General features: G+C 39.8%; 1 protein-coding gene across 1 annotated transcript; it reads right to left on the bottom strand.

The window, feature by feature from the left end:
- Window positions 1–1,557: 1,557 nt before the first annotated feature.
- LOC122659670 (glutamyl-tRNA(Gln) amidotransferase subunit B, chloroplastic/mitochondrial-like) lies at window positions 1,558–27,244 on the bottom strand. Its single transcript, XM_043854769.1, has 8 exons — window positions 26,571–27,244; window positions 26,036–26,245; window positions 25,054–25,194; window positions 24,763–24,966; window positions 24,261–24,458; window positions 16,471–16,539; window positions 2,054–2,170; window positions 1,558–1,916 (listed from the first exon to the last, which is right to left on the bottom strand). The coding sequence occupies exons 1-8, from the start codon at window positions 27,195–27,197 to the stop codon at window positions 1,836–1,838; spliced, it is 1,647 nt and encodes a 548-aa protein (XP_043710704.1). The 5' UTR covers window positions 27,198–27,244; the 3' UTR covers window positions 1,558–1,835.
- Window positions 27,245–27,522: the final 278 nt, after the last annotated feature.

Below are 27,522 nucleotides of genomic sequence, written 5' to 3'. Positions count from 1 at the left end.
AAATAAGTGTCTGGGCTAGTTTCTAGAATATATAAATGTTTGTCCTAGTTTCCAGTTAGGTTTTTACAAGTTCGGGGGATAAGTGATACTTATATACGTATTCAGGTCGAAACTACCAAAATTTGGTCGAAACATGTCGAAACCATTGCATTTTGATCGAAACCCTGGATTTTTTAAAATCATCCTTCAAATCATCTCGAAAAATTGCAAAAGCAAGTTAACTCGGTGGTTTCGACAGGTTTCGATCGAGTTCTTATTCCATTATCCATTGTGCATAAGCAATTGTAACACTCTTTTTAAATGGAAAATAATCTGACAACCATGTTGGCTATTCTAATAATCCATAGAGAATGACATTGTCAAAGGAGTTTATGTCATCCCCTAATTCACTCAGATGTTAAGAATCCTATCTGCAAGCCATGGAAATAGGCTCTCCGGATCTAGATCCTCTACTTTCGAGCTGCCCCTACTTCCGTCCAACCCATCCACACACAACAAGGTGGAAAAGACCGTCTTAACCCACTCGGGAAAGGCACTCGGGCAGGGGTAAGGCAGTCTTTTCACCACCTTGTTGTATCTAGGGCACACAAAGCAGTTCAGGCAGCTCGGCAATAGAGGACCACGACGCGGTTCTCTCCCCTTGGTTTTTTGCCAAGGGTGGTAACTCAATTGCACCAAACTTAAGGAGATTGATCAATCTGCTTTGAAAAAGTTGTGAAGTCATTAATTTTGAAAACAGTAGGACCATTAACAATACGAGGGACAACCTTCAAAGGCCACATGGTTGGGATAGAACACAAAATTAAAACCTGGCAAACCAAACAATAGCCCACCTACCCACTAGTAAAAAACAGAAAATTCAGAAATCCATGAGACAAAAGATAACCATGGCCCATGGAGAAAGGCTATTGTTAACAGGGAGGAAAACCATTCTTTTCTTTCAGATAAAATAACCCGCTTTAAATATGGACCTTCTTTTTACGTTCATACCAATGTTTAGTTGAAGGAGTAATGGTGAAAACTCTCCTGAAGATTAGACAAATATAATCACATAATTTGATGACAGATACAGACAAACCAAGAGGTCTCAACCTATTTTAACTTCCCCCAACCCCCACCCCCCCTCCCAAAGAAAAGAAAAAATATATTTATATCTTTGATATCAGAACAAAAAATGAAAATTAAAGCCGATTAAGTTTTGCAAAAGTTGAAATGTAGATTAAATTTCATCACATTACCCAGGAATCTTAGGACCACCAATGTTTAGTTCAAGTAATGCACATCAAGGGAGCAAACATCAAGCACAGGCTACTGTCCAATTAAACAGGAGCAAAACAAGAATTATGTCTCACTAGCTGGATTTAAATATAAATTCATTGAATTAATAAATGAAGGTTACATAAGAAATGAAAACAGATAATACAGTACTGATCTGAGCCAAAGGACTCACAACAGATGCTAAAAGCATTGGGTTATAATTATTTGACTTGTTCACTTTCTTATAGCAGATGATAGATAGCATTCACAATTTCTATGAACTCTTTTTCTTCAGATGACATTTGTAAGGACAAAGGCTCAGTAACAGGAGCTGACCACCAAGTCCAACTTTAACTGGCTCCTACAGACTGGAAGATGGTTTGTATTTTGCTGCCACCAAATTTTGACAGAAAGTTTGGTAGGACTGAGCCAATGTCCCACAGCTCCACCACTGGGTCATATGATAGGTGAGATACACATGGACTTTCTAAAGCCAATGCGGGAACATACTTAAAATGATGAAAAATATTATGTTGGCATATATATAAACCATATGCATTAACCCAACCCTGAAATTATCAGCTTTTGCCATTTAATTTCTCTGAAAGGGTCTTGTTTAGAAGCTGTGGGTTGGCTTTACCTTTTGATTCCTTCATCACCTGAAAGTAATTTGTTTGAACCAAAACTGTTCAAAACAAATATGAAATAATTACGAGAATAACTGAACCAAAAGTCATACTCTGGATTTCTCCATATTTAATATCTGACTCTACAGCCAGGGAGGGGGGATTTGTACCTGACCAGCAAAATATCCTTGTAACTTAGTTTTGCCTCCACGATATTGTTGAAGCTGCTTTGGATTTTCTGCAAGCACTTTATCCACCATTTTCTCAATCTCAGCAGGATCCACTATCTGTTATTTCCATATCCCCATAGAAACATCGAATCATTCAATGGAAGAAAATACTCTTTACATACTTCTTTGACCATCACAATCTCACATTCGAAGGGTTGTCATAATTTGTTTCATGAGCATGATCTATACAACAGAATATTATTTTAAAAAATACAGAAACCACAATCCGAGCAGTAACTAATGAAACCCAACTATGCAAAAAAAGGTGAATAAGATCACATAGAAGTAAATCCTACAGAACAACCAAATGCATGGCCCAGCGAACCATTTACCTAATAATCAAACATGGAAGCACAACTGCAAACACAGATGGCACCATGATCCATTCTAACATACCATGGAAAAGCTCAATTGACACCATGGAGCACTGAAAGGTTTGCTGATAACCAAAAAAAAAAAAAAAAGTGGAAAATGAAATTTTGAATGGCTTGTAACTTCTAAGGAACTTCAGGTCTGGAAAGAAAAAACTTAGACGTCTAAGGTATCATCCAAACAGTTCATAGCAGTCATAAAGAAGTGTTGAGATTTGGGGAAAACTGACTTGTGTCACTTTGACATTAGCCACCTTTATTTATAGGGTAATCTTCCATAGCACTATGAAGAGTGAAATAGATTGGTTCACTTTTGACTCTTTTTTGGCCTATATTTTTTGTTCATATTGTTCAATATTTTGAGGTTAGTTATAGAAATTTCACTAAAAAAGAAAAAACCGTACCAAATCCCTACATGAGCTCCCCTTCTCCCTCCAGCCTCCCCTTGCCTTGCCCTCTGCATGTCTCCCCCCTTCCACCGCCCTCTCTCTCCCTCAACTCCCTGCTATGAATCCTGTAGCCCCACCCTCACTCTGTCTCCTCCCATCCCCCCCCCCCAACCTGTTGTGCAGTGAGAAGTATCCACATCTGCAGCATTTATGGGTCTATTGAAGAAGGTGGTGCCGTAGGGTAGGTTCAATACATGTTGGATTCTTCCCCTGCAATGCTAATTTATGGCATTCAGAGCTAAAAAGCATTCTGGACTGGAAGCCTTTTCCATTGCAAATAATTGTAGGAGGTTTGGTGTAGATAATACTAAAAACCAGTAAAAGAAAATTAGAATCCATAAATAGTCTAATATCTATTTCTCGTTAAAATAATCACTCCAGATCAAGGTTTAAAATCTCGTTTCGTTTCGGTGTTTCGGTCTGACCGAAAATTTCGACAAAATTTGTTGAAATATGGTATTTTTTCTATGAGTTTTGCTTGGCCATTTGTGGGTGTAAATGACGAAATAACAGAAATTTTCAAAAAGAGATGACCGAAATTACCGAGATTTCCGAAACGAGTTACTGAAATTTATGAAATAGTGCATTTTTTCAATTTGAACTTGCGTTTCATTTCGACTCAACCGAAATACTCGAAATATTCGAGACTTCGACAGAGACGAAACGGGTTTTTGAACTATGCTCCAGATTGAACGAAACCCACTGCAGCCCATCCCCTATATTGCAATGAACGAAACCTTTTGCAGCCTACCCCCGCTCTGCATTGAACGAAACCCGCTGCATTCCAAAGTTTGTTCAAACGATTCCTATATTTTAGTGACCCCAGCCCCCACCACTGAAACCCCCTTCTACCCCACCCCTGCCACTTACTCGACCCCTTTGGTCAATGGGTGTTCAGCAAGTGAAATCCACTTTCTCCATGCCGGAATCTGATGGGTTTATGTTAAATGTACTAGAAAAAGGAACTCAATTCCTCCAATTTGAGTGTCTCTTATATTACATGGATTCGTCAATGTTTCTCGTGAACCCTAACTCAGCAGCAACACGTGTCGTATCTGAATGTCTTGTATCCCGAGAAACCACAACAGGACAGTAGATCCCAAGGCAACGTCTCACCATGATTCTAGAGTGGATAGTCACTCGCGGGTGCAACGACAGGTACCTTTTATAACTCATTAATGCCTGGAACGTATTGTTTCTCTTGTGTTGCAAATATGGCATTAGTACAAATCTTACTGTGTTAGGTATCATACGCACCGACCTTTGACCTGCGCTTGCATTGTCAATCTTGGGGTTTAGCACTCAATTTAGTAGTAATTTCTTGTACTTAGCTTGACTGTCGATAAGGGACTCATTGAAGGGCTTGTTACTTAGTCTAGTAGTTGGGGAGGAGGTTTTACTTTCTCTTCCATGCTACGTAGTCACATTGTTGAGTTTCGGTAAGGTTTTACAACCATAAACTGATAGATAGAACAATTCAGATCCGGAAGCGTAAACTGGTGTGAAGTATTACATCGGTCTTAGTTTGTTGTTTTGCGTGGTAAGAGTTATGAAAATTGGCACTGAAGGATTTGACAAAACTTTACTCAATAATAGGTATGAGTGGAGTAATGGGTCACCGAATGTCCCCTCCATTATTGGGAGCGAACATCAGGGATTCCATCAATATTCCAATTCATTCTAAAGTTAAGTTAAAGTTAAGTTAAGTATTGGAGAATCAAAAGTGAAAGTCCTCATAGCAAAGGCCTTGTAAGCAAAAATAGTACAGACCTATACCTTGCAACTCAAGTTATGGAAGTATAATACTGGGCGTGATACGCAAAGATAGTTAGACCTGTTGATTCTTGAGGAATATGCTCGAAGTTTGACCCTCCCAAAGCCCTTAGATACGTTGAACTTTAAATCAATCAAACTCGGAGTTGTCTCAGGCCACTTATGTAGGGATAGATATTGCTAAAGAGTGGAGTTTGAACGACTGATAGAATGTATCACTAGGTCACCTGCAACCTTAGGGGTACAACCGTCACCGGTGGAGAGGATCTGAGAAGCCTAATTCTACTGATGCAGCGTTACTGAAGTCGATAGATGGTATTCGAGAGAAGAAAAGGCAAGAGTGGAGCTGTAGTGTACGGGTTGGTACTGCCACCATCATTGGCAGGTATTTATGGAGTATTCCGTGTATCGGCGTGGAGAGAGTATACTCCCGCCCCGATACTTGTCTTAACTCACGAGCCACATTAGCTTGTTGTTGACTTGACAATGAAGAGGAATCTGGAGAGGTTTTGGGGTGCAAAGGGCGCGATCTTCGCAACTATACTATCACAATTAGGGAGGCAAGGCAGATTAATCACTCTGATAAAGGGACGCCTAGTAACGAGAGGGAGAAATGTAGTCGAGATATCCCCAATTGCTCGAATCCCCAGACACGTCAAATTTCGAGAACAAAATTTCTTATAAGGTTAAGGGAATGTTATACCTGCGTACAAACTACACCCTAATTTTACGGACTAAATTGAATTTTCATTGGTAGGTGTGGCGACGCTGCCAACGGTCAACACCTGTGACCTTGGGTCATAGCAGTCAAGGGGAAAGCTTGATCAAAGGATGGAATTTCGCCTTGATGGTCAATGACACCACCCAAGGGTGAGCTTTTAACCCTAGATGTAATGTATACATACCCCCCTTAAAGTCCTTGAAATGCGGGCCAAAGCCCAGAGCCAAGCATGAAGTGCAAAGCCATTTCTCTAGGGACAAATGGAAGTATGAATGCAAGACTGCTTTTGCATCTGCCAGTGCTGTTAAACCTCTTTTTGAGAAGGGAATCTTATGGGACCCACTTGTCCTGTGTCCCGGGCATCATTGGTGTATCCTCGAACATGGTAGACCCCACCCCCATCTGTCCCCCACCATGTTGGGTCATATAGGTGGGCCCCACATGGCTTAACTAAGCTTTAATGAGTTTTGGAACCTAGAGTTGCCACCCAAATAGACCCTAAGGCCCATTTCATGTTATAAAAAGGGGACTTGAGTTTAAAACTCATTTCATTTCTCATCCAAGCAAAATCGTGGAAGGAGGGAAAGAAGAGAAATAAGAAGATGAGGTGAGCTCTTTAGCTCTTCCTCATTTCTCCAGGGACCAAATCATGGAGAAGGGAAAGAAGAGGAAAGAAGAAAAGAAAAGGAAGGAGAAGGAGAAGGAAGGAGGTCAAGGGGGCTCACCTAACCTTCGTTCTTGCTCCCTCCATTGGTGGTGAGTGATCTTCCCAACTCTCCCTCTCCATTTCTCTAATTGTTAATTTAAGGTTTTGGATTTTGGGGTTGGGAATAGCCTTGGGTTCCACTTAGGACCCAATGCTCTTGTTTGGGGACATTATTGTAGTCCCTTAGGATGCCTTTGCACCTCCCATTGTAGTGCCTCCTGACCAAGCCATGAAAACCTAGGGTTTTACACCCAAAACCCAAGTTTGGGTTGGGTAATCGGGTATGGACCATAGATGCCTTGATTCACTGTGCCATTAGGGTTAATAGGATCTAATGAACCTTAGAAACCATCCCTACAAGGCCTTGGAGCCATTAAGGGCCTTAGGGATCGACTTGGTTAAGTTTTGGGGAAGAAAATTGTGTTCTGGGTGCGATCGGATGCAAGGCCAAATGCAAATCCTGCATGAAACCGCCCTTGCATCCGCACCTACCCGGAATTGTTAAGCACTTGACCCCTGCTCACCATTTTGGCCATAACTTTGTCTATACATATCGTATTGACGCGATTCAAGTTGTGTTGTAAACTAGACTTAAAGGGCTACATTTCTTATGAATGAACCTTGGACCTAATCAGAGAAGAAGACCCTCGAAAGTGGGCCCAAACCCTGAGAATGTGTTTTGACAGCAATGTTAGAAACCAGTTTACTCCGGTGACCTCGCTACTTCAAGGAGGTTTAGGTAGGCCCTTGAAGGGTTATAATGGAAGGTTACCTACGACTTTTAATGACTTCTAAACTTGTTAACTAGGTTAATAATGCCCTAGGATGCTTCCTCCTCTTGGCTAGGGAAGTACATGAAAACTCCCTCCCCCATTTATTTAAGGTGTTGGGAACTTATGGTTTTGGGATTAACTTAGGGTTCAACTTGGAACTCAAAGTGTGATCTTGGTTTAATGTTGGACCTCATTAGTAAGACTTTACCATCTAAATACAAACCTAAGACCTTTCCTTGCAACCCTTGTTGCTGACCTAGGGTTTCATTACCCAAAACCCTAGAATTTGACCTTTGGGGATTCAATCTCTTGAGTCCCCTAAAACCAATGAATTGAATATGGTAATCAGGCCCTAGTGGACCCTAGACACCCTTCCCTAGTCCTTGGGGCTTGAAAACCCAAGTGGTATGAATTGGGGAGGACAAACCCTTTAATACTCGATCTTACCTCGATCGGATGCAAGGTTCTGGTTAAAACCGCCCTTGAATCCGATGTTACCCGGGCAGGCCTAATGGAACAAATGTAAGGGCGGATGCAAGTCTTGCTTGAAACCGTACTTGCATCTGGTCTTGCTCTTAAGGCCTACAGCCTTATGTAACCTAAGGGGCTTCCCTTGGGACCTTCTCTACTACTTCTAACACTCTTGCACAGCTCCCTAGGCATCAGTACGCGTACGGAAAGGCGACCTAAACGGGAATCGAACCGTGAATACAAATCTCAATACACAAACATTCGGTGAGTGGGTAAGGGTTTGTTTGTTGTTTGGGATTGCCTTGCATTTAGCATAGATGTATATCTTCAATCATACATGTTGCATCCTTGCAGTATATAACTATATTAGTGATTATGCGGATGTTGGTTGATGCTTATGCATTGCGAATGTGGCTTATTAATGCTTTCATTATGTTTATAATTGGCAATGTCGTGCTGGTACCAGGGTACTAGATGGTATGGGACATTGACGTACTCGGAATACCTCTCGACACGATAGTTTCATATAGTATTTCGGTTAAGATTATGTTCCCCTTGCTACGACCCTTACCAACAGGGGTTTAGGTGTTGGGTAACCAAGGCCCCTTGTGTGCTTGAGGAGCGAACGAGGCCAGGTCAGGGATGTTCATTGATTATCGGGGTCTGCCACTGGGTAGTATCGTGCATGTCCGGCGAGGGCTCCAAGGCAGCAATTGAGGATACATCACAATGATGACCGTAAGTGACCCGACGATGTATCCCGAGTTGCTGTAGTAGCAAGTACCTAGTGACCTAGATTGTGTGATAAATGGAAATATATTAATAACATTCATGCATCATGGACTATGTGTATTTGTTGTGTGTGCATCCCCATCCCCTTACTGGGCTCAGTGGAGCTTACCCCTCGTTGCGCAAACTTTTTAGATGTATACAGGTGATGTTTTGATGGTACTCCTTGATGTGAACCGTTCGGAGCTGGCGGCCTAGAACTTTGATGTTGGTGTACACTCAAGGACTATGCCATTGGGCCACAAATTTCATCTTTTGTTCTTTTGGTTTATCTTTTGCATTATATACCTCTGTAATATTACTGCTATTTCTATTTTGTAGTTAAGGTAAAATGTCATATACAATATTATCTATCACTTAAGACTTTTGAACCCTTTTTTCGTTGGTAAACGCTTCCGCACTCTTGATTTTACATTTGCTTATACTGTAAATGTGTCTTCTTCTGCACTCTGATGTACATAAGAGTTGTATTTTAGTTGATTGTGATACAGGTCACTGCATCGAGATTCTGGTGGTAGTTTGGGATGCTAGGAAGCATCCTAATCATACCAAAACCCTGGGGTGCGGGTTGGGGTGTGACAGTAAATAACCACTTGCAATCCACAGGTTCTTATGTGGTGGAAGAGAAACCAAATCCCACGTGTCATTCTTTCCAAGTACCCTCATTTCTTCATTCATGACATCTTTCCATCGAGGACTTGTATAGGTAATGTAGTTCTAGATTGGTAGGAGACCAACTAGAAGCCAATAACCAGGATCTGCCATGAACAAGGTGGTTCGAATAGATCAAAATAGGTGTTTTTAGTTAAATTAGGGTTAGGATTTAATGGGATCTAGGGTTTGATGGTAGGGTTAGGTCAAGTTGATGTAGGGGTGTCTATCAGTGAAGGGTACGTTAAGTTTTGATGGATAGAAGTAGGTTATAATGAATCGGCAGCAAGCTACTGGTTAGGGTTTTGGGTTTTTGAAACGAGGAAAAGAGAGGTATTTAGGGTTTAGGATGGTCAGCTTGGGATGGGACTTGGGTCGAGTGTTCCTTAGTATGAGAGGAGAACTCGATCAGGTTGTGGTGTGATTTGGATGGCTGATTTGGTCTGGGCAGAATTTAGGTCCTAAGAAAATTGGAAAAAAAAAGGGGGGGGGGGGGGGAATTTAGGGTTTGGGTGTCTGAAAGGTTAGAAGAAGAATGGTAAGGCTTGGGGATGATTCAAACTTACTTCATTTGCAGATTTTCCTTAGCAGCAGCTTGCTTGATTGTAAAACTAGAATAAAACTTGAATCTTGAACTAGAACTTGAAGGAGAGCTTCAAAAGAACTACCTGGGTTTCACATAGCAAGTTGTCGATTGGATCAAACACCAATCCCACCAACGAACCACCCACATGGTTTGAGAACTCGGTTTTTGTACTGGTTTCGCCTAGCCAAAAAACCGAGGCGAGTTGGTGAACTTTTTTTTTTTTTTTTTTGGAACTCGTTTGATGGTTTCGGTGGGTTTTTTACTTAGTTTGATCATGAAATTTGGTGTACAGCCTATTTTGGGTCATTTAAACACAATGGCACTATCAAGTTTTCCAAAATCAAAATCCAAATAGGAGTTTGACTTCGGACCCTAGGTTGGTAGGCTACGACGTACTAAACTACTAATAGGCCATATTCTACACATAAGTTAGTAATACAAAGCAATCAAAGCATACAATTAATGTACAACAACTTTATTACTTAAATAACCATTAGAAATGTAGAAGTGTAAAATACATCAATCTTCACATATACCTCTATGATTCCAAGCCATAATTTCGAAGCAAGTTAGCCTTTGTATGTGACACATAGGCTTCCCATGTCATAGTGTTGTTGATGCATTACACGTACACATAGGCTTCCCATATCATAGTTTCAAAGCAAGTTAGCCTCTGTCGTAGAGCATCCAATAGTGTCCAACATACATAAAAATTACTTCCAAACAATCACTATTGATCCTATTTTTTTCAAATTTTTTTACAAGAAATTCATTTTTTTTCTAGAAAATTTAAAAAAATATATCAACAAAAAAATAATTCGGACTCCATCAAGTCATAGATTGGCCAAAGTTGTGTAACATATATTAAATTGACACCCAACCACCAAGATTTGAACATATTTTTTTGGAAAAAAAAAAAACAAGAAATTTAAGGAAAAATGGTTTACCTTGGAATGTTCAAATCTTCTTCAAACTTCTTTGGATTTGTTGTAGATATTGCAAATTCGATGAATGTTGACGTATGAACGTATCTCCATGCAATCTGGCAAAATGGGATCAAAACCAATTTTTTCAAGTTTCTTAGAGCTTCACTGTCAAGACAACCAAGAGCACTGAGACCAGTCGAGATCTTGACTGGTCTCAGTCGAGTTAAAGCATAATTTATAGGGGGGTTTGGTTCAGTCTCGGTCGAACCGAGATGTCGATCTCGACCGAAACATTGTAGCTTTCCATTTTGCCGTCCATCTCGTCTCACCTTTGGCAAGTTCTCATTCCATGACCACCAGGCTTCGCACCGCAAGGTGTCAATCAGATCAAACACCAATCCCACCAGCCTTGACCAAACACAAGACAAAAATCTTCAATGGAGAAGAAGAGCAGCAAAAGCTTTTCATTAATATCAAAATTCGTGTACAATGCTTGCTCGCCTTAAAACCTTACATAAAAGACTCAAAAATAGACTCCTACACTAAAAAGGAAAGGCCTAACCCAACCCTTAACCTATTAGGTAACCTAAACTGAATAGGAAACTAAAATACTGAAGGAAATAGACTCAAAATATGGCAATGATCACATGACCACTAATTACATAAAAATAAAACTAAGGAATTAAAACAGTTAATCTCGTATGCAACTCTATTACCCCGTACTTTAAGTCCATAAAAGTAACCTATTACATTGGAAACCCATGGGATCAAAGGCCCAACATGTATATAACCCAACCCTAGATTTATTCCCATTAAAATAAGTCTCTTTTGGTGATGCATCTGGATCAAAAGGCCTCCTACCAATTCTAAGGAATGAAAAAAGAGCACAAGGAAGACACAAAAGCTCTATAGGAAGGGGGATAAGGAATTATATGACACGACATGGGAAATAGGATGTTGTGTACAAGTTCTAGTTCACTTACGAATAGCAATAGGTAAATCAAGAGAAGGATCACTATTACTAGGAGGTGAGGAATTACCTAACAGAGTGTGGGATCCTGGATCAGGGGTAGACGATTGGACAGATATATTGGTGGTAGTCGTGTCAACTTGCCTAGGTGCAGTGGTAGTAATAGGACCAACTTCAGCTTGCTAGCGTCGAGAATAAATTCTGGTTAATTCCGGCTCCCCCTGAACTGTAGCATCAGTGCTAATAGGTACCACATTGTCTGTCATCCCCTTCTCAACCAAACTTTCCTCCCTTTGAATTATCGGACTGCCGTTAAGAGGAACCACCAAAGGCACATCTTCCTCATTTCCTCTTAGTGCAGGAGACTCCCTGCCAACACAGGATAATAGGCTTGGGTCTCATGAATAACAACATCCATTGTGACCAACACATGACAAGAAGGTGGATGGTAACACTAGTAGCCATTCTGTGTAGCAGAATACCCAAGAAAAACACATCGAAGGCCAAGGGGATCAAGTTTCCCATGAAGCTGATGATTACGAACAAAACACACACAGCCAAGAAAGCAAGGACCTCAATGGGGCTACGAGACTGCAAAATTCTAGATGGCATCCGGTTGATGTGATATACGGCGGTTAGTATAGGTTCACTCCAATAAAAAGAAAGGACATTCATCTGAAACATAAGAGACTGGGCCACTTCTAGCAAGTGTCGATTCTTTCGTTCAACTACCCCATTTTATGCCGAAGTATCAACACAGCTGGTTTGGTGAATGATGCCATGATCATCAAGGTAAGATTAAAAAACACTATCCACATACTCCCTTCCATTATCAGTGCGAAATACCTTGACCTTTGCATCATACTGAGTCTGAACCAAACATTGAAAAACTTCATTCTAATGGCGCATCATATAGACCCAAGTTAGCCAAGTATGACAATCAATAAATGTGACAAACTAGTGATATCTATCTAGTCACAGAAACACAACGGGCAGGGCCTCACACATCAGAATGAATTAATGAAAAAGGACTAAACTTCTATTATCTGAACTGGAATAGACACTTCTTGTTTGCTTGGCAAAGACACAAAAATCACACAAAAAAAGTTGTTGGGATTATCTTTTGTAAACAAAGCAAGAAAAACTCTAGCTAAACTGCCTAGTAGAGTATGACCTAAACATCGATGCTACTTGGATAATTTGGACAATGCAGAAGAAGAATCAGTGTAATGAGCCTAAGTAGAAACAGCGGAAACTGAATCACTGTCAAGCAAATAGAGACCATCACGCACTTACCACTGCTAATCGTTGCCCCGGTCATCAAGTCCTGGAAGACACAATGTGGCGGGAAGAAAGTTACTTTGCAATTCAAGTCCCTAGGAATACTACTAATGGTAACAAGGAAGAACATTGAATAGTACCATTTCATGAAATAGAGGAGGGAACCATCAGCGACACAAATTTTATCTTTACCTGAAGACAAAGAATACTGGAAAAAAAGACTTGAAGAACCAGTCATATGGTAAGTTGCACTTGAGTCAATTATCCAGGGATGGACACAACTGAGGCACAACAACCACCGAAAAAGGCACCTGAAGTGGTAGAATGAGAATCAGATGCAACCGGCATGGAGACAGTAGTGGCAGCCAGGGTTTTAGTAATTGGTATCGGTCTATATCGGTGTGGATCGGTCATGTTTTCTTCAAAAAACTTGATTTTTTACATTTTTACCCTTGTCTGTACCGATCCACCGATACGAGATCAGTCAAGAATCAGTATCGGATATGAATCGGCCAATCTGATACCAATCCCTCAAACCACGGCGACAACAGACAATAAGGGCTCTAACTTGGTCATCAGACGACACAGAAGTAATACTTCATCATGGGATAAAGAGGCACCAATGGGAGCAGTATCATCAAAAGTCTCACTATGATGTGCATGGAACTGATTTTATCGATCACGACCATGTCCACAAGTACTATTAGGTCGCCCATGAAGTTTCCAGCAAAATTCTTTGGTATGATGCTCCTTTCCACAATACTCACACTTCACAGGTTCCTTCTCTGAAATAGAACGATCACCTAACCGTGTAGAACCACCACGAGATGGAGTACCAGTATATAAGGCTGAACGTTCATTCGTTCCTGTGTTACAAGCTGAAGCATGGCAGTTCAACAACTATCTTCAAATTGAACCATGGAGTAGGTCTATTCTTGTAACTCAGAATAATACTGAGAAAGGGTCATCTCCTTCTGCTTCATCTCATGAATCTTCTTCCTCAGTTCATAAACTTGTGCTTCATTCCCTACCTAGGAGTAGGTGTCCTTGGCTGCCTTCTAAATCTTGGTAGCAATGTCCATCAAAAGATAACCTCTTGCAATGTTAGGGTTCATCGAATTCAGCAGGAAAGATATCACAAGGGAGTTATCAGAACTCCATTTCTTCAGAGAGGGACCAGCAGTTGTAGGCTTCTCAGAATCTCCCGTGAGATACCCGGAAAAACCACGGGAATCTATTGATAGAAAGCAGGATCTGGACCATATCAAATAGTTGCTCCCATCCAATTTGATGGACCTAACAGGGAATGAAGGGAAGTCACCATGAGTTCCACGACTTCCTCCATCTGAAACAGTTGATCCAGTAGAAACTTCTGTATTTGCCATGACTGATGATCTCAAGGATTTCACGAGCTAATCTTCAGAAAGAATCACAAACACATGCTACCTTAACTGTAGCAAACAGCAACTAACACACGAACATCAATCACCTGATCTGGTTTAGATCATGGAAAAACAACCAGGGACAAACCCTTGGCGGGAGAAAGCACCACCAAGGGTGGAAAAAAGAATCGCATACCTAAAAGGGCCGCGAGAAAGAGAGAGAGTGGCAATAGAGGGAATGAGCGAGGATATCGAGAGAAAGGGAGGCGAGAGTTGAGAGAGAGAGAGAGAAAGACAGAGAGGGGCGAAGGATGGAGGCGCTAGGGCATTAGGGCTTTGATCCCATGATGGATCTCAGCTCTGATACCATGTTGAGATTTGGGGAAAACTGACTTGAGTCACTTTGACACTAGCCACCTTTATTTATAAAAAAGTGATAGAGTACAAGTACAGTAATGCCTCTAGGGCAACAATAAAGAAACCTTAATGACAAATCTACCCTTATACCCCATATTACAACAAGAAGAGATCAGATCATCAAAACCTTTTCATAGCCTCAATAGACTAGAAAAAATGCCATGCACCACAAATCCACATCCCCAAATCTCATAATGAACCTCATGCCAGGAAAGAAAGACTCAAAATATCTGAGGCATGGGTCCAAACAGTTCATAGTCATAAAGCAGATATCTCACATTGCATCAGAAAATGTGTCATGTTCACTTCTTTTTTTGCAGAAGAGGAATTTATATTTATGGAGAAGGGGTTAGGCTAGGCATTAACATAGGGACAAAATTTAAGATAAGGGGCAGGGTATTTTGGGAAAGAGGGGGTTATGGTGACAAATAACATAATTTCACCAAGTCTTCTTCAACATTTGATCGAAGAAACAACCAGCGAAGAGTTCCTTGGCTTCCGGCTGAGAGAACTCATTCAATATAAACCCAATCAACTTCAAATTTCAGGCATAGGTTACTAACCCACAGCCCTGCTAACCTCAATAAACATTCGTTGGATTCAACATCTTAAGAACCCATAGGAACCAGCCGAAACAGAATAGCAGACGGGTTCAGGACCAACCTGGTTGCAGGTTTGGTTTTCGCGATTGGGGTGGTTTTTGGAAGCAAAACCCTAGGAGTAGGGCTGCATATGAGAGACAAGATTATGTCCAAAATTTCAGAGCAAACCAATTGGGAATCAAGGAGATCAACATCAAAGCATAGGGCTGTAAGGATCACCCAAAACAGAGGTGAGTACGGAAACCCAAGTAACGAGAAAAGTAAGAAGAAAGCGAAGCAAGGAAGGAAGAGAAAAGGAGCCAGAAGACTTACTGAATGGGAAAGGAGCAAAACCAGGGCGATTGGGAGAGAAGAGAGAGCAGGTCACTTGACCAATAACCACACCACAGCAGAATCAAATTTCAATATTTATATTCTGTATCCTCTCTATTGTATTACAAGCACACATAAAGAAAAATAGGGACTCCTCTAAAACTGAAATAGGACTCTTAACTAAGAAATTATTATATCAAATCCTCCTACGAATCATCCCAAACAAAATATAATAAAATAAAATGAAATAAAGTAGAAATTACAAGATTAACCTCAAAACACACAAATAAACCCCTACCAACCCTTATTGCACCAAAAGCATAATCTAAGCTGGTTTCGCCTCAATCTGGGTTTCTAGATCGGGTTATGCCGGTCCAACCATGATAACACTACTGCATCACTTCCCTTATATAATTAAAAAGGAGGAGGTTCTGTTGACTGCTTCAAGAGCTAAACATAGCTTACACAGATTCCATCGTAAGAAATATCTACATCATGGAAATAAGACTACCACTAGCATAGCCTACAGTCCAGTTCAGCATTATAGGACCAAGCATATGGAATTGACGGCTACTTCATCAAGGAGAAGTTGAGTCCAGGTTTGCTATGACGATATCTATTCCACATATGCAGGTAGATGATCAACAGAAGTCATGCTCATTCCACTGTATGTATAGAAAGTTGGGCGTGTCACATAATAATTGAATCCATGCCACAGCTCAAACAGGAACAGTGTGATGCATAGCTACATGTGAGAGCTCTGTAATCTTTTGGAAGATCATACAAGGATAGTAGTATACATTCATGAGAGATTCTGGTCCTTCTATCATAATTATATATAAATGAAATCAAATGGTGAGCATAAATATGCTCTCTAGACCAAATCTAAATATAATAATCCTTAAATGACATTCTTACCATTCAATGTACTGAAAATCTGAAATGCACAATTTATCACTCATTAGCTACAAGAATATGCAATTTGGCCATTATTTTCATAAGTAATGTGGTCGCTCATTCTATCTTGTGATTGTAAATCCTTTGGACACCAACAGATAAGATATTAGCACATTTCATGCATCATTAATCAGAGCATTGGTCTTTATACACCCATCTATCTGAAATAATTAGCATATCATAGGACCTTATCACCATTCAACAAAGTGGAGAGACTTACCTGAACTAGATCTTTTTCTTCTATCAGTGCCTTGACAGTGCCTCCTTTGGATATTAACTCAAAAAGTATCTGCATGTATAAAGAATAAAGCATTTAACATAAGTACAAAATTCAATTTTACATATGATATAGCCAAGCTATCTAGAGTAGTAGTAATAGCAGTAGAGTGGCTGTGAAACCAAAACAAGAACTTTGATATTAATAAACCAAAGTCGAATCATGGCACCAGTGAACTTTGTATTTAGTGCCATGTTTTGTTGAGACAACCGGTATGCTAGCCATCAGATTCATGATATGAGACTGCAATTTGTGAATTAGAAGTCTTGCATACCCCCTTCTCTAATCTACTCCCCCCCCCCCCCCTTATTAGCTATTTAATTCTATTATTTATTTATTTATGGGTAAATTACATGACACCCCCTGTAAGTTTCCCCATACTCAACTCACCCCCTCTTATTTGAAAATTCACTTCTGTCTCCCCTAATTAGAGGACTATATTACAAGTTAGTCCACACCATTAGTTTTATGAGGTTAAGTGATGAAGTAAGCAAGTTAACTTTTTTTAAATCCCTAAACTACCCTCAGACAAGGGTAAACTTGCTGTTTTACCCTCGTATCAAAAAGCTCCAAAATTGACCTAACTCTCAATCTACGCATGACCTGCAACTCAAGAATCCGATCGACCTGCTGCTTTAGTCATTGGCAAAGATCGAGATCAGATCAACTACTAGGAGATTAAAATCTCACCAGATGCCAATCGAGAAACATTGGAATTCACTAGGAGATTAAAATATCACCGGAAGACCTCGTCGAGTATGGCACTGATCTGCTCGTCGGTGAACTTAACGCTAGAGGTGGGTTTATAATTTTGTAGAGGATGGGTAGGTTGCAGGGGTGGAGGTGGGGCGGTGGATTGGGATGAAGAACAGAGGAATGTCGCTAATCCCAAAAATCCAGCACTATTTCGGTTTGAGCTTTATGTGTTTTGGACTTTTAGGGTTTGAGAATTTTGAAGGTCCCAATTCCGTGGACCAGCCGGCGTCGGAGTAGACATCGAAGTTATCCCCCTTCATCTTCCCATCCTTGGCCTACTTCGCTTTGAGCCTCTTCACCAGAATCTCCAAATCATGGATGATCTTCCACGGCACCGTCATCGTAGGTACGGAGAAGGCCCTCGTAGCTGAGACCCTTTTCAAATCAATGTCTTCCCAGTAAAACCTCTGCTTTTGCTAGATCACACAATAGTTGTGGTTTTCCTAACATTTGAATCTCTTGGGTTTTATGTCCTTTGAATTAAAAAGTTGGGTTCTTGATCTGGTTTCGATGATCCAGTTGAGGCATTGTGTTCTTGGGCAATTTCTTTGATCTGCTTGTGCAATAGAAAGTTAGGATTTTTGTCAACTAGGGGAAATTGTAATCATCTAGCTCTGTTTCTTAAGATTTTCTTTTGAGGAAAATGGGTACCGTGTGTTCTCCTGTCTTGATCTTTTCTTCTCCACATCAGCCACTTCAAAGAAAATCTGAGAGAACCCTCTATTTTCTTCCACTGAGATTCATGTTTTGCACCGAGCAAGTCTCAATGAAACCCACTTCGATCAGTGCAAACCGTAGGGGATTCGCTTCCTGGGACCAGGGAGGTGGAAGAATAGGAGAAGATGAGGGTTACCTATGGCTATGGTTAGGTAAGATCGATGGAGGCCGTGGGTGAGATCAAGGTTGGGGTAAAATGGAGTGTGGTTAGAGAGATTAGGAGCCTTGGATAGGATATTGCTCGCTTCAGTCTCGAGCACCAACAGAGACCGGCAGAGAGGACTGTATGGGATTGTTGCTGGAGGACTCTCATCGAACCCCTCTAGTAACCACTGGTCATCCACTATAGCCACGGTTGATTTGTTTTGTAAAGCTGCGGAGGCATGCTAGGCAACCGATGGCTGGCCATTTCCTTCAAAGTAGGAATGGAAGATGAATTCTCATCACAACTTTGTATGCTCATTTGGTTCGAATTAAACAAAAACTGCAGTTGATCCTCCATGTTCTGACCAAAGAGAACTAAAAGAGGAGACTTAGAAGGACATCACAGCTTTCTTCTCAAAAGCTCATTCAATCTTTCTTCCATGAGCTTCATATGCTTTTTCATAACTCAGATACCATGAGCTTCATAAGCAGAATTTGCAAAGACAAATTTATTACAGCAGTAGATGCAGAAGCTGCTTCACTACCTTATTCATCGACTCCAATGAAGGACTTATGGAAGATGCCAGAGTCACAGAGGGTGGGCTAGGAGCATAGTTATCAAGGCGGCAAAGTAACCAAGGCGTTTGAGGGCCTTCCGAAGCGCCTTGGCGATATGGCGGCCGCAAGGCGTCGCCACGGCGAACAAAGCGTTCTAGTGTTCTTTTTTTATATAACCATTTTATTTAGCACAAATAGCATAATAAAAATAATATAATTCTACTTATATGCTAAATAAATATTAAAGAAGCATTAAAAGCAGTCATTAGACTCATTACAATGAAGTCAAGAATCCACCCATAAAATAGTAAAATCAACAATCAAGGAATTACATAATCATATAATCACAACATTACATGTGAAACCCACTATAAATTTGAACTTTTGGAACCTGTGTGATTTCAGGTTTTGGTTCAATGCCCATGCTAGCCTCTATGTTGTGGGTTGTCTCGGTTGAAAATTCAGACCAATCTGGTGACTCGCCTATAAAAGGCATTCCGAACAGCCAACTAACTTAGTCTCTAATGAGTCTAAGGTGTCTAGTGGAAGACAACACATAAGCTTGTCAGCTGGATTGATAGCCTGCGAACCTCATTCTATTCTAGGCTGAATTATGGGTGAGAATCCCTTCTTGTATGCATATTTATAGTATTTTTACTTAAATAGTATAATAGGGGCAGAATGATAATTTCTTCTTGTGGGACCCACATCCCCAGTGTGGAATCCAACTTCCCGTAGATAACCCCAACTGGATTCCCGCTTGTGTCACATGACATCACCCCTAATCCCTTATGACTTGAATATAGTTAATTAGGTAGTTATTATTATATAAAATTAGTTTAAAGAAATAAATTTCATAAACTGTTTTTAGTCCAAGCTATACCAAACAAGCCTTAGTTGGCCTTAGCTATATAAGAAAACACTTAGCTTTAGACTTCATTTCCTACCAAACAAAACCAAGGAAAACCGATTCTGCTCTAGAGAAGAGGAAGAAGAAGAGAAAGAAAAGAAGAAGGGAGCAGGAGACCTAGAGTTTTGGAATTGCTTGAACTTGGAGCTGAAGCTTTGGGAAAGCTTGGATTGGGACTGCTAGCCTCTTCTCCATCTCAAACCTTGGTAGGCCTTCCAACCAGATTCTGATTCTGCCCAAAATCTCTTCCTCTTTGATGTTCTTGCTGAGTTCTTAGTTCATCTCAGCCCATGCTTAAAAATTTAAGCAAATTGTTGTAATGATCTTGAACCAACCATGCAAATGGGTTGGAATAACCCAATTAGTGTGCCCTTCCTTTCCCCTTAACCAATTTTGAATTTTATGGCCATGCATGTCAAGATCCTTGAAGAACAGCCAAAACCCCCAATGCTGTTTTGGGCAGCCGGATGGAGTTGCAAGAACCAGGCGGACATCTAGCCCCTGTGCCAGACTCCATCCGGCTCCTCCCTGCTGTGTTTGATTGGTTTGGTTGTTTAGGGGTTTGACCTAGAGTTTGACTCTTACTTATCTATGTTGTTGTATGTCTAATTAGGGCTATTAGTAAGCTGTTGGTGAGGTTGTTTGTGTCATTTGGGGATCTACTTTGGGCTACTATATTCTACAAGATAAGGTAAGGGAATTTTGATTTTAATTTCGGCATGTTTGTGATATTTAATTTCTGTTTGTTATGATTGCCGTGTCATTCATCATACTGATAACACTGATCATGTACTTTTATAGCTTTAACTTCTTTGCATTAGTTGTGCATGATTTTAGGTTGCATATCCATGTTGCATTTGCATTGATTACTTGTTCTTGGAATTTATGATTTATGTTGATGTTGTTGGCATAGTTCAAAATCTCGCGATATTTCGACCTCCTCGAAACGAAATGCCACCTCGAATCAAAAAAATACAAAAATTCAATCGAAATTTCGAGATATCTTGAGATTTTTTCAAAATTTCGCGTGATTTCGAGTTTCTCGAGAAATTGCTTTATATAAATGAACATGTTTCGTCAGTCTCGGTCGAAATTAAGACTGAGAAACAGCTCTGGTTTTGCACTTTTGCTTGGTTTTTTAAGGTGATTGACATATTGTGATTTGGAATGTTTGATATCATCTTCTTAAATCTTAACTCTTAAGTTGCTATTTGTTAACTTGTTATTGACTTGATGTCTTATATACTTAATATTATGATTTATGACTTAACTTATGAGTCATTATGTTTCCAACTTAGTTCCAAGTCAATTTACTTGTTTAATGTACAATGTGTATGTGTAAATGTGTAATTAACTAAGTTATACATTAGGGTTCGACCGTACATTGCCAATCAATGGTGCACATCCAAAACACCATTTTGGGTGACTATTTTTGCAATTTGAACATTTAAATGTGTTTATATAGCCTAAAATAGGATTTCCATGAAGTTTCAGGCCTTAACTTGGCCTAAAACCCACCGAAATGACCTATCGAAACTTACCAGAAAAATACAATATTTCGACCGAAATATCCAAAATTTCGAATATTTCGGATATTTCGGTCAGCCCAAAATACCGAAACGAAACGAGTTCTCGAACTATGGTTGTTGGACACAATTGCTTAATTATCTATTATGATTCATTTGCCATCATGTTAGTTGCATTTGATTAGGATTGGCATGAACCCAGTGCTATGACCCTTACCAACAGGGGTTGAGGGGTTGGATAACCCATGGTAGGTCCGATGTGTTCATCCCAGAATGTCATTCACTGTCCCAGGTCCGATGTGTTCATACCGGAATGGGAACAAACAATAGGGTTATCATTGGGGGTTCGCTGGGGTCCGATGTGTTCATTCCGGAACTGGCGGGTCCCCACCGTAGTAGAGTGGTATTCTTGGGAAGACTGATGAGTTCATTCTGTGACTGAGAATATCATACCTACTACAGTAGCACTTATACCCCCATGAGACTTAGTATCTGATGCTAGAAGCATACTTAGATTTAAGTCATTCATCATGGACTATATGCATCTCCTTGTGTGTTTCCCTTGCTGGGCTCAGTGGAGCTCACTCCTGTGGTTAACCTTATTTTTTAGATGACTTGGTTGCTTCCGCTGACGTTCCTCTTGGTGCTGCTCCCGCCTTGGATCTCCCTTCTGAGGGTGGTTTTGTGGCTCAGGAGTATGTGGTGCACAATGCTGCGTGCACATGTGATGACTGTGCTTTCTCCTGATCTGGGCCTGGCAGTCTAGGCTTCTCCCCCACTCTTTTGTATTTATAAATTGTTTTTATATAGATATAGTATAGTTTCTTGTTTAGTTATACCTTGTGGTACTTTTGTAAACTGTATAGCTGTAACAAGTTTTATCATTAATACAAAGGCTTTATTTAGACTTCCCTTATTATCGATGTTATCTCTATTATTTAATTGTTTCCGCTGCGTTTGATTCTGTTTTTGAGATATTTGACTGTGTATGGAGTACTGCACTTGCGATCCTTGGGATTGGTTGGATGTCAAAGACATCCAGTCACACTTGGCCCTTATTAACCGGGCCAGGGTGTGACATTACAAAATAAATGAAACACAGAATCAAATATTCTTAGATTACATAATCATATAATCAGAAAATGATAAAATTACATGACTCATACTAAGAGTTGCACAATTTGATTTGAATAACAAAATCACATACCACAAAATTACAGCCACCAGCCACACCACCAGCAGCCACCACTACTGCCACCAACATAGAAGAAGAAGGAAGATGAGAAGAAAAAGGAGGAGGAAAAAACGCAACAGATCAAGAACATTGAAGGTTTCAGAAATTTTAAAAGGGCATATGCCTTTGTTTCTGAAAAATCTAGAGATCATGATTGTCTTCAGAGAAGTGTAGCAGGGAAAGCGGAACCAACACAATCAATTTTGCAACAGACAGTTGACAATTGAAAGAGGAACAAAGAATACTTCAGAAAAGTGTCGCAGGGAAAGGGGAAGAAGAGGACGATCCAGTTCCTTCGATTATTCATTTGATTCTGTTACCTGATTCCTTCCTTCTTCAGAGAAGTGTCGCAAGGAAGGGAAAAAAGAAGAAGAATATTTCTTCATCACCGTCTGTCACCGGAGTAGGGTTCGAGGTCACGATTCATCATCATCGAAGGAAATGGCGCTGGAGTCGCTGAGCAAGAGCTGGCATCACTGGAGCCGGAGGACAAGGGTTTTATTTCCTCCTTTAAAGAAGAAGAAGAAGAAGAAAATGGAACATAGAAGAAAAGAAACTTATCGGGAGAAGATTCGAGGTCACAATCTCTCACCGGAGCAGAGTTCGTGGTCGTGATTCCTCATCATCGAAGACACTGGAGTAGCTGAGCAGGAGCAGGAGTCTCTGGAGCAGGAAGTCAAGGGTTTCATTCGATTTTGTTTGCTTTAGATGATTCTATGTAACACAATGTACAAAACTAATGTATACAATCCAATGAAAATCTAAGAAATGAAATAAAACTTTACATATTTATATTTTGTTTTGTTATTTAATAATTCAATGTATGAAAATCATATACACAAAACCAATAAAAATATAAGAAATAGAATAAAATGAAAAAAAATAATAATAAAATAATAAATAACGCCTTAGCAGTAAAGCAACTAATCGCCTTGACCCTTGAAAACCGCCAGGACACCAAGGCGTCGCCAAGATTCAGTGTATCACAGTGTATGAAAATCATATACACAAAACCAATAAAAATATAAGAAATAGAATAAAATGGAAAAAAAATAATAAAATAATAAATAACGCCTTAGCAGTAAAGCGACTAATTGCCTTGACCCTTGAAAACCGCCAGGACGCCAAGGCGTCGCCAAGGCGTCATTGATAACTATGGTTAGGAGGGTTGCAGAGGGTGGGTTCTTCATCTCAACTCAGGTCGAATGGAGATAAGATGGAGAGAATAGAGAGAAGAGGTTAAAATTATCTTTTCATTTTTTTGATTTGTGTAAAGTGATTGGTTTATACAAAGGAATGGGTTGAGGTTAAACTTGTCATATCACTTTTTGGTTTGTTTTAAGTTAACACTGTTACTGTAGAGGAAGGCGGAAGTGAATTTTCAAATAAGAGGAGGTGAGTTGAGTATAGGGAAACTTACAGGGGGTGACATGTAATTTACCCTTTATTTATTTATTATTTTTACTATTATTTTTGCATATGCCATTCTTTTGTTCCTCAGGTCAACCACTAAACCAACTCATTTATGGACTTCTCAGAGTCCGTAGGCTATAACATAGTTATCAAGGTAGGAAGGCGACCATGGCGTTTTAGAGGGTAAAAAAACAAGGCGACACCGCCATGGCGCCCAAGGCGTCCAAGGCGACCAAGGAGTCTGGACGCCATGGCGACGCCTAGATAACTATGGCCTATAATGATGCCTGTTGATGATACTTGATGATGCATCCCTTCCAACTTAATTAAAAAGGGAAAAGAAAAAGACTGCCCATCATAGTAGAAGGGTAAAGAGACACACATGCATGCATACATGCACAAAATACCTGAACATAGTTTATAGGTTGGTTTTTAGCTTATACATGCAAAATAAAAACCAAAGGCAGAGATTCACCTCTTTCCCAATCTTTCCACTTATAGTCCCGCCTTTAATAGAAGATATTAGTTCAGCCAGCTCCTGGGGTGTAAGTTTTATCTCATTTATAGACAACTTTTCATTGTTCAGATAGGCAGCAATATCACCCATTATCCAATTGGCAGCCAGCTTCACATCAGCACTCTTTCCAACAGCTGCATCAAAAAAATCAGCCACCTGAACCATTTCCTAATAGAAGTTAGAGTTGAGCCCACATGATCATTAGGTAATTTACAAACTTGGTATTAAATAGAAACAGATAAAGCTGACTGATAGTATCATAGTTTTCTTTTCTTCTTTTTTTTTTTTTTTTTTTTTTTTGTGGGATGGGGTGCAGTGTGATAAATACTTATGACAAAAGAAGTTTACGTACTGATAAACATCTAACAGGAAAATACATCAGAAATGAACATCATGTCATCCATTTGCAATACATGTTCTGAGTCTGATACTTGACTCCATATTTATAAACAGGGCTTACATTTTTGTCATTAGCAAGAAAAAGTACATCCTGCATGCTGAGACCCATTTTTTCATATCGTCTGCGCTTCATTTCTGGAAGTTCAGGTAAAGAAGCAGAAATAGTGTCGATGTATTCTTCACTGACAATAACTTCTGGAAGATCTGGTTCGGGAAAATATCGATAATCAGAAAGCCCTTCCTTTTTCCTCATTGAAACTGTTCTCTAAATAAAACAGAGGTTAATGAAGAAAATTAGTCATGAAGTTGGAAAGATTTATTTGTCCTTGAATGAACAAATAAGTAATCAAACCTGAGTCCCCTCTTCCCAAAGTCGAGTTTCCTGTATAATCTGATCACCCTGTCCTTGACTATGGAGATCTACCTGCCTGGAGATCTCAAAATCAATTGCCCGATTTATTGCTGAAAATGAGTTCATGTTCTTTATCTCAACCTGCCAGAACCAAACAAATACAGAACAGATCAACTAACTAATGAGAATGCTACAAATTCACATGAAGGTGAGAGGCTATGCAGAAACTATATTGATATTCTCAATTATAATAAGACATTCATAGACAATCACAAGAACTTATCCTGCTTTTATCTTGCCCATTCACCAACCAAGTTTTAATTCTTGTCAATGATAAATTAAGGCTTACCAGCAGTAAAAAGCAAGGTGGCTAAACTGACTGGTGTGCCCATTGATTTGGATCTGCTCCACTGAGATTATAATATTCTATATACAGTTTTTATAAGAGTGGACATGTCATAGAATTTTATTGACAAGGTTATGGGGCATGATTGCTTTAGTTGTGTTACTTATTATCTTTGTAATTAATATGCAAGTTTCCACTCCATTCTGGTTTCTCAGAGGCAGGATAAAACAAAAGAGGTAAGAAGCAGTGAGAATCAATAAGTCAAATGGTCCCTTACTTTGATCTAGCTCTCTCAAAACTTTTATGGTCCCACTAAAGCCATCAAAGAATTTCGGTCATACATATATCATCTTGCCTAATCAAATGATACAAAAAGCACTCAAGAAAAACAATAATCAGTTCTACTTTGAAATCCTAAAACAAAAATCAACACAACCCACAGCACAGAATTTGTTCCCTATTCAATAAATTGACCATGAGAAAAGGAAGAAGCTAGGAATGAATTCGGAACCCAATTCCACAAGAATATAATTCCAGCTTCACCAATCTTTGAATTTATCTGTATTCCTTGAGTTTATATGTTTGCTTAGAAAAGCAAAATTAAAAAATTTTATTAAAACAAGAAAGATGCGTTACCTTAGTTCCAAACTCTGACTGTCCAATTGGCCGGACAGAGACATTTACATCACAGCGCAGTGAACCTTCCTGCATATTGCCATTGCTCACTCCCAAATACCGAACCAACCTCTGTATCTCTGCTGCATACTCTGCAGCCTCAAGACCGCTTCTAATATCAGGCTCAGATACAATCTCAAGCAAAGGCACCCCTGCTCTATTCAGGTCAACCTATAGAAACGATCAACAAGACCACAAGTCAAACACTATCCAACTGAACAGAAACAGTACTGATTAATCAGGTTTTTCATCTTTCTAATATGTAAAAGACCAAGTTATAAGTTAAAATCTATTCATTTCTGAAATAAGCAACGTTAAAAAATCAATTGCCTATTCTGGGGATATAAGTAAATCAAACAAACCATAAATCTCATTAATAAAACATAAGAGGGGGAAAAGATATACAAAACAATAAAAACAAAAAAAGCAAATCACCTCATACTCTCACAGTAAATAATATTGATGAACACCAAGGAAGGGGGTAAAACAGCATTACCTGGGAGTAGCTTTCAGTTCCTGAATGAAGCAACTTCCCTGCATCTTCTTCCATATGAACCCTGGTAATCCCAAACCTCCTATGCCCTCCACCATACTCGGTGGGAAGATCCAACTCAATGAAACCACCCGTAGCAATTGGGACATCAAACTGAGATATCTGGTAGCCCTTTGGAAGATCAGGGTAGAAGTACTGTTTCCTATCAAATTTTGAGTTCATAGAAAGTTTACAGTTGAGGGCGAGACCCACTTTCACACCAAACTCAATGACTTTTGAGTTCAAAACTGGCAAAGCACCAGGCAGGCCCATGCAAATAGGGCACACATGGTTGTTTGGTTGGGACCCATAGAAATAAGGACACCTACAAAAGGCCTTAGTAAGAGTGGAGAGCTGTACATGGGTCTCTATACCAATGATTGTTTCGTAGTCCTTTGAGATTTTCTCAACAGTTCTAGTTTGGGTATGGCGAGAAGATGTCATCTCAAGTTGCTGGTTTTTATGTGTAGTTGTTGGGGCTTGCACACTTTCCATGGTGCAAAAGAAGGCACCATTTTTTCTAACAAAAAGTGCAGAAGGGTAAAGGAAGAAAGGGTGTGTTCTGATCCCTCTAAAACATGTGGAAGCCATCTAATTCGTTAGTGAATATAAAACCAGCTAATAGATGCGACCACGAAGCTGCATATATTAATGAAAAATAAAAGAATATATCAAAATTTAAACATAGGTACTGATACAACCACAAGAACAAAATAAAACGCAGGGGGGGGGGGAACCACAATAAATTATTTAGAACCAAGCTTAATCATTAAAAACTCACATTTTTAAAGATTAAGATTATGTGAGGATGCAATTTCACTTGTTTTTTTCTTTTTGCCATACAACAGCCAAAATTTTGGGTGCTATTTTATTGAAGCAGGGAAACACAGTGTGTAATATGGATCATTTTTATTTT

This window comes from Telopea speciosissima, chromosome 4 (genome assembly GCF_018873765.1).
Source record: "Telopea speciosissima isolate NSW1024214 ecotype Mountain lineage chromosome 4, Tspe_v1, whole genome shotgun sequence".
Lineage (NCBI taxonomy): Eukaryota > Viridiplantae > Streptophyta > Magnoliopsida > Proteales > Proteaceae > Telopea > Telopea speciosissima.
The sequence above is the reverse complement of the archived record's forward strand: the minus strand, read 5'-3'. Positions and strand labels throughout refer to the sequence as shown.